Source organism: Diuraphis noxia, unplaced genomic scaffold (genome assembly GCF_037042655.1).
Source record: "Diuraphis noxia isolate RWA-SAM2 unplaced genomic scaffold, SU_Dnox_SAM2 contig0004, whole genome shotgun sequence".
Lineage (NCBI taxonomy): Eukaryota > Metazoa > Arthropoda > Insecta > Hemiptera > Aphididae > Diuraphis > Diuraphis noxia.
Window position 1 is genome coordinate 37,002,631 of NW_028301714.1, and position 9,171 is coordinate 37,011,801.

The 9,171-nt window shown below is 25.3% G+C and overlaps 1 protein-coding gene across 1 annotated transcript; it reads left to right on the plus strand.

Annotated features, from left to right (window-relative positions):
- Window positions 1–1,075: 1,075 nt before the first annotated feature.
- On the plus strand, window positions 1,076–5,769 carry LOC107170207 (maltase A3-like). Its single transcript, XM_015520270.2, has 11 exons — window positions 1,076–1,211; window positions 1,783–1,988; window positions 2,072–2,251; window positions 2,374–2,549; window positions 2,713–2,838; window positions 3,522–3,766; window positions 3,865–4,060; window positions 4,264–4,510; window positions 4,898–5,093; window positions 5,192–5,335; window positions 5,449–5,769. Exons 2-11 carry the CDS (start codon window positions 1,808–1,810, stop codon window positions 5,636–5,638), a joined length of 1,881 nt encoding a protein of 626 aa, XP_015375756.2. The 5' UTR covers window positions 1,076–1,211; window positions 1,783–1,807; the 3' UTR covers window positions 5,639–5,769.
- Window positions 5,770–9,171: the final 3,402 nt, after the last annotated feature.

The window sequence follows — 9,171 nt, forward strand, 5'->3', positions numbered from 1 at the left end:
CTTTTGATTTACCATAAATATGATAAAAAATTTAGGATAAAATATTGTGTATTACTATTTATACGGACTAGATAGGAATAATATGTTAATACTACGTTTCAAAAACCTCACTAATAATTATCATAAAAAGTATTTTACTAATAAGTTTAAGTTTTGATAATATTAAATGTTAATTATTCAAATAAATTACTAAAATATCAGCAAATAGATATATACTAGGTAACTATATTATTATACACTTTTGATCATTAGTTTATTTATTTTTTAGAACAAAAACACATAAAAATATTAAATTTGTATCATTTCTATTGGTAAAGGTATTGGTATTACTAATATCACTAGGGATAACTGTACACTATGATTTGAGTAAAACTGTATTCGTTATTTTATTATTTTTTAATGAACTGTGTCATTATAACCTTATAAGTGTTTCCTTATTCAAATTTAATTAAATTTAGTTTAATGACAATCGACATTTTCCCACTAGTTTTTTTAAAATAATTATTAATAGATGTACCAGTAGCTTTATCCGTGGATTTACTGTTGAAGTGGTTAATGTCAGGCACGAGGACAGTTAGACTTATCTGAACACGTTTGCATGTAATGGCAGCTGTCTGGTGAATTCGGAATAGTTTTTGAAATGATTCCCCCTCAAGTCAATAATTTAGACTTTTAATTTAAACGATTAAAATCAACTAGGCGTTACTGATTCATAGGATAAGCTAGTTTTTTAAATGAAAAACGTATCGATACATCGATTTGGTGCACTTTATCAACATATTACGGATAAGCTAAGACTGCAGAAGATAATGTACTCGGAATAAATTAACAATTCAACGGGAGTTAAAACTATATGATTTAAATCACGTGTGCATGATAAATATAGATCAATAGTTAATACATTTGTCTTATAATGTAATGCCATTGATTGTGCTTATAATATTTAACCTATTTATGTTTATTGTTTTTATCATAATTTAATGATTAATCTCTTAAGCATATTATACTTTTTTATGATCAAACAAGTACAATTTATTTGTATAAATAAAGAATATTTTTCAGGTTAATACAGTTATTGGGATATTGCACCACTGCACACATCTCACAATTAGCTCTAAAAAAAAAAAAACTTAAATACTAATAAATACTTTAATTACACCATAGTTGTTATTATTTAGTTATTTATTGTATCAAACTGTCTTGTGATTGTTGTAAGTTTAAATTATAATATACAGAGTATTATAGCTATAATAGTTAGGTACCTATTTAACCATTTAATATTAACAAAAATAAATTGCACGAATTAGAATCTAAAATCATATTTTGAACAAAACTAATGACATTTTTTAAATTAATTTGTTTGTTTAACATATTAATATGATGTTTAAATGTAAAATATTTAAATATTATAATCTGTTATGACGAAAAACTATAATAAAACATTCATTCGTTATAACCTTATAACTAATTAAATAAATAATTGGTATGAAGGTAGTTTAACTTTTTCTTTGAACTGTTATTATTTTCGATATAATTACTAATAAAAATGCACGTAATAACTACAAAACTAATTAAATGTTTTTTTTTTTTTTTTTAATAGTTTTTAACCTATTTTATTCCTTTTACAGCTACACTTCCATTTTTCTATATTAAAAGCCAATATATATGCATATATATTTGTTTGATAACCATTAATAATATTTTTATTTTTTTTTTTATTAATTAAAGGCTTCAAATACAATGTTTATTAGCCTATTAATAATATTATATTTCTTATTTTAGGTAGTTTATTCTATTTTAAAACAATATGAGGACATTTGATATGTTCTTGTTTGTAGTGGTAGCATTTACATGTACCTCCGTGAACGGAAATGTGTATTTCCATGCTAAAAATCCAAATAATGAGTGGTGGTCGAACACAATAACATATCAAGTGTATCCAAGATCATTTAAAGACAGTAACAATGATGGTATTGGTGATTTAAAAGGTATTTATATTTGATATTGATTAATTATTATATTGAGAAAAAAATGGAAACAAGTTTCTATTAATTTTATAAATTATCTCCAGGTATTATTCAGAAACTAGATCATTTCACTGATCTTGGTATTGAGACGTTATGGATTGGTCCACTTTTTAAATCACCAATGGATGATATGGGATATGATGTAGAAGACTATAGAATGATAGACCCAATATATGGAACGATGGCTGATTTCGATGAACTAGTTTTAGAAATGAAGAAACGAAGTAATTTATTATTATTATTATTTTTTTTTTTTGAGATTTTAACATTAAATTTGTCATTTATTTGTTAGAATAACAAAATATTGCTACAATTGGTAAATTACTGTAAATATATTTTTTTTTAGATCTTAAATTAATAACGGACATTATACCTAACCATTCGAGTTATAAATGTGAGTGGTTCCAGAAATCAATTAAACAAGAAGGAAAATACAAAGATTATTACATATGGCGTGACGCTTTAAACAAAGATGAAGTTTTACAAAATTCAACAATAAAACCAATACTTCCAAACAATTGGGTAAATAATATTAATCAACTTTAAAATTCCTTATATTTAAAATGCAAATAATTTACGAATTTTAAAAGCATTTTATTAAATGTTGATTAGAATGAAAAGTATTTTACAAAATCATGATAGCCTTACTTATTAAATATTGAATAAAAATTGATTTTTTACACAGTTGAGTGTATTTGGTGGTCCTGGCTGGACATGGAATGATGAACGAAAACAATTTTATTACCATCAGTTCAATTCAAAACAACCAGATTTTAATATCAGAAATCCATTAGTACACAAAGAAATTTTGGTAAGTGAATAAAATTTAATTAAAGCAGCTGATTAGAAAAGGTTAATATTCTAAAAATACGTAAAATAAGACTGATATAGGTAGTCGTTTTGTAGCCAAGAGGTTGATTCATAATTGTTATTAATATCTCATATTTTGGAGGTTAAAGCTTTGTTAATAATATATTTAGACATACAGACAAGTTTTCGATTCGAGTAAATATTAAGGAAATAAACGTTTTTTTTTTTAATTTCCCAAAAATTAGATTTTTGAAATATTTACCTTTTTTAATCAGTCGTTCATTTATAGGAAAATCAAACATACACTTATGCCTTATACACACACACACACAATAATTAATAATGTGATAAATTTCCATTTAACATGTTCAATAGGCATTTTTTTTTCTTTCATTAATAAGTTTAACTAATTTCAAAACAATATATTGCTGATATTGTCAATATTCGATATTTTTATATTGAATCGAAATATAAGTTACTATTTAGTATTTAATACATTTGTAATTCACTTCAAAATTAAAATATTAAAACCCAACTTGCTATTTAAAAGACCAAATTTATTGAAATGAAACAATTACATTTTAATGGAAATGTGAAACGTTAAGTTAGTATATTATGTGTGTGATGTAGGAAAAAGCGAATTTTTCTTATCAGTATAAATTTATTGTGCACATTTTATTCAAGGATATACTTGCATTTTGGATTGATAGAGGCGTTGTTGGATATCGATTTGATGCTATTAAACATTTATATGAAAGTGATTCATTCCTTGATGAACCTTGTCTAGCTGATGAGGACGAATGTAAAATAAACCATGATAGTTTAAAACATATTTATACAACAGATCAACCTGAAAACATTGAAATTATTAATGAATGGAGAGAATTCATTGATAATTATATGAGAAGCAAAAACATCACAATATCTAGGTAAATCATATTTAGTGAATTTAACTTTAAAAGTAGCAACTTTCATTTGTGTTGTCTAGGTCACAATATTATATTAATTTATTTTTATATTTGAACAGCTATCTAGCCACCGAATCCTACTCACCGAAAGAAATATTAATGCAATACTATGGCAATTCAACGAAACCCGGAGCTAATGTACCATTTAACTTCGGATTATTAACTGTTGATAAACGTGACATAGTTGCATCTATAGACATAGAAATTAATGAATGGCTAGAAATAATGCCCGAAAACCAGGTGGCTAATTGGGTGGTAAGTATTTTAAAATATAATGCTTCTAAAAAAATATTAAATGTGAACAAAATAAAATATGATTAAGGTACAGACATCACCAATAAATCATACGAGCTTTATACAACTGCCACTTAATATTACTTCAATACGTTTACACGTTTATAAACACTACCTATTCAAATACTATAACGTATAGTTTTATATCATGCATTTTATTTAAGGTGGAAAATCATGACAACCCAAGGATACCAACCAAATTTGGTGCCGAAATGGTACCACTCTTTACAGCTTTGAAATTATCACTTCCTGGTATAGAAGTTACATACTATGGGAGTGAAATTGGTATGGACAATACGTATGTGAGACCAGACCAATCACAAGATCCTAATAATGCAGGAGGTAAGAGAGCGGATGAATCCAGAGATTATGAAAGGTGTCCAATGCAATGGGATACTTCAATAAATGCAGGTAAGACAAAGAAAGAAATTCAGTTTTGGCTCACGAAAATCGAATATTTTTTAGTTCACATGTAGGGTTAGAGGGTTACCATTGGTTACAGATTTAAAAGAGACTTCTATACCATAAACTAAATTTATTTGATAAAAATGAATGTATGTTTGTTGCGTATATGTGCACTGGAAAATTACTCGATCAATTTTGATGAAAATCATTGAGAATGTTCTCAGAGATATCAGAAAAATCGAATTGTTTGAACTATATTAGATTTTAGATTATCAAATTCATCGATCTTGAATGATAATGACTTAAATATATTATTTCATAGTCTAAATATGTATACAATATATTTTCATTTTATTTATCAACATTGATAAGCCATTTTAATTTGTTCCAAAGGTTTCACTGAAAAAAAAAGCCCATGGTTACCAGTAAATCCAAATTATTACATGCTCAACGTTGAATCACAGAAAAAAATACCAACTAGTAACTATAATTTTTACAAAAAAATGTCTCAACTTCGAAGAACCGATACATTGAAAAACGGCGATCTTCAGACGTATAATATTAGTAAATCCATATACATATTAAAGAGGTATAAAAATGTAAATTAATTAATAATATTATGAAATATTATGCATTGAATCTTTTCATTAATTATCTTTTCGTTGTTGTAATTTTTTCATTATTTAGATCATTATTGGAACACGAATCATACATAGTCGTATTGAATTTTGGAAGTGAAACTGAAACAGTTGCATTGTCAAATGTCATAAGCAATCTCAAAAACGAACTTTACGTATACTTAGGAAGTGCAAATTCTGGATATAATATCGGGTAATTAGAATTTCTCACTTTAAAAATGTTTTTTTCATTAGTAATGATTATTATTGACTATCATTGCAATTAACAGTTTTATGTTTTTGATTTATTGTAATTTATGTTTCTAGAAGTATTGTTACAACTGTTTGTTCACCCAATAATTCACTAAACCTCCGACCACAATCTGTAGTTGTATTAACAGATAAATATATTGCACCTGAAACACCAACAATTGATACTCAAAATGCAGGCACACAAATCGGTTCCACATCAATTAGTTTATTAAGTATTTTTTTACTATTAAGATATTTTTTATGAATTCATCTTTCATAATTGTACACTAAATACCTATAGTTATAATTTCTCTTAATTTTAATTTTATCAATATTTTTGTTGCATACATTCATTTTTTAATGTATTATTTAATAAATTCCTAATTTATGAGCCAACGAAGGCTTTTAAACAATTTATTAAAAACTGTAGTACCTACCCATAGAAATTAGTTAACTTACTATGGTTAGCTTTTTAAGCTTCAGAGTTTTCTCTCATTAAATGCTTTAAAGTGACATACATTTTTCAAATTCTTTTTAAAAATGTATCATGCTAATCCATGATTATTTGTATATAATAATAGCATTGTTATACTTTGTGCCAATAAATATTCTTCTTAGAAAATCGGAATATTTAATTAAAAATATTGGTTATCACTCATCATTCAAAAAAAAACTAAATATCTAAAATCCTTAATATTCATAATTTAATAATAATCTTGTAAATAAAGACTACCTACCTATATTAATAAATAGTTACAAGTTATCTAATTGTTTTTCTAAGATTTAAAATTCATCTATCTAGAAAAATACATTTGTATAAATAATTGTAATTTTTATATCATAATTTATTCTTACTACACATAAATTATAATTATAATATTTAATATCAAACAAAGTATTCTTTTATTTTATAATGTATCATTATAAATATTAAATATTTAATTTTAAAAATTTGTTATTCATTTATACTTTTACTTATTACAGACTATCATTTCAACCTATTTGCTTAAACTATATTCATGTAGTAGCAAAGTATACTCGTAGAAGATTAGGTTTAAATATATTTGAAAAAATTATCTTTATTTATCTAATCCTAGCACTCTGCAGCTATGTAAAAATAGCATTCAGATTAAAAAAAAAAATACTTCTTGAAAAACTAAAAATATTACTTAAAATACTAATTAGCCATTTTTAATGATATCATATAGATATATAATAATAGTAATAATTAATATATATGATACTTGTACTATATTGTTATCGATAGCAATAGGATGATTAACATTAAGAAAAGATTTAAAATGTATTGCTTGTTGATAATTTTCAAGTATTATGGCTCGTGGCTCGATACATTTTCAGTAGTTCTTATTACCTAAAATTTAAAAAAAATATATAAACACAAAGGTTGTGAAAATTAAGCTACTTTTTGTTTCATAAATTTATAAAAGTTTTTAGATTTTTCAAATTTGGTAAATAATGCTAAGGCTGATATTTTTGATTTTCATTATTTTGGGTTAAATTTGAAAAAATATAAAAATGATAAGTTTTTGGAATAGTTTTTTCGTTCAATGTCTTGTTTATACATTTTTACTATTGAGTATAGTGAAAGCTGGCAAAAGGGAGCGCAGGTTCTTTATTCTTTCCTTCCTGTTTCCTTCCGGATCCCATTTGAACGTTGAGCCTCTCTTGTTAGACCCTTCTGCAAATGTCAACCCCAGCAATAGGCAATATTGTAATATTTCGTTTGTACGTTGGATCACAAATTTCTCTCCCTTTCTGCGCCTTACTCTTTATTTCTGTCAGTTTCTTTTCTTTTTTCTTTTGGTTGATTTTCTTATGTTTGCGAAACTCTGGAGTTGAAATAAATAATGATAAATAATGACCAACACAATCCAATATAATATTATACATCGCGAATAATTGTTAAACGAAAATATTATGCCATTTATTAATTGATTTTAAATTCAATTTATAACATAGTTCATACTTTTCTTTATATTATGAAGAACAGTGAACACGTGTTAGTAGTGTGCTTATTGTACTCGCGGTTTACGTTTGAGCCGTTAATAGGATTACTGAAACATGGTATCGTTACCCCTTTAGTTTCTTCTACCCCACTGAGATATTATTAAATAGTTTTTTTCCCCATTGCCATTGAAATAAACAAGCAATGACAAGGTGATTGATCGTCGTGTGGGTTTGTTTCCTTATTGGATTTGATTAAAAAGTATGTTTTTTTTATTAACTTAATAATATTCCGAATTAAGACTGTAAGTACATATTTTGTTGCATTGTTAGCATGGTTTTATTATTTTTATTATTATTATTATTATTATTATTGTTTTTATATTGATTTATAGGCATAAAGCCTATCAATAATATTATTATAAAGGTAGTCTGTTTTTGCTGTACAGTAGGTTACTAGTGAGTTACTCTAATGGATGGAGTTAAATTTGAATTCAATGATATTATATCATTGCATACAAAAAACGATTCTGATCGAAGACGGTTTATCTGTCTAGGATATATTATAGATAATTAAAAATTTTCAAATCTTAGATTTAAAATAGTCACTCAAATGTTTTGAAAATTTTACCATGTATAGGTAAGGATAATATAAGTAAACAGCCCAAATTTCAAGTTTTATGAATGTTATTAACCAAATAACAACAAAAAACTCCCAAAATTAAAATGACTATAAATAGCTATTCGTAAAAAATGGTTAAAATTGACCAAACTTTAAACCGTAAGAATAAAATTCAAAATAATACAACCCAAAAGATCTCTTGTCATTTTTCATTTGAAGCAATATTTCTGGTAAAAAATATCGTCCATAATTATTTAATATTATAAAATCATGAAATGGTACTTTTTTCTCCTTTAACCACTTTTGTTTCGAGTACAGTTTCGAAAATCGAAAATGACCTGTTTAAAGTACCAGCTCAAGAACATTACTTTTTAAAAAAGATGCTACACTTGATACTTTTGAGCAAGTTTAGAGGGAGAAAAAGTGTTTACAGAATAAAAAATAAAAATAAAAATAAATAAACATCATTGTAAAACCAATACATTCCTCGCTCCGCTCAGAATCTAAAATATTAAGTACATTACATAATTTTGATAATTTTATTAATTGATAATTAATATCATATAACAGGTTAGGTAATTTCATAATATTTTTTTTCCATAAATAAGCAAATAAATTTGATAAAAAAATTATGAATCATTATTAAAAGTCTGGTATTAAATCATCTGTTATTGAAGTTAAAGAGGTTCTCAATTAAACCAATAGTAATTTGATATTCAAAAAATTATAATACCTCTTTACAAGCCTCATATTCTGAAATAATTAAAAAAATTCAGAACATATGATACTACTAAAACCCGGAAAAGTTCTCCTTGAATAGCAACAATTAAAACTTCGAAACAGCGAATTTCCAACTTTGACGATTTTTTTCTGGTAGTAAATTTGATTAAATTGGTTCACCAGAAGGAAGTTTTTCGGTGTCATTAACTACTAATTTTTGACAAAATAATTTTTATTTTTTTGGTTATTATTTAAAAATGAACAACTTTTAAATAAGTTTTTATGTGATCGCATCTGAGATAAGTTACAAATTCCATATATTTTGGCTGTTTTGAACTACTTACAAACTTTCTTAGATGTGAACTTTTTAATTTTTTAGATTTTGAACGTAACGAATGATTTTATTGATTATACAGTGATGAGTGTTTATTTTCTTTCTGTCCGATTTGATATCTGTTGTGATTTTATAGATTAGTAAAATTTCTGGTATA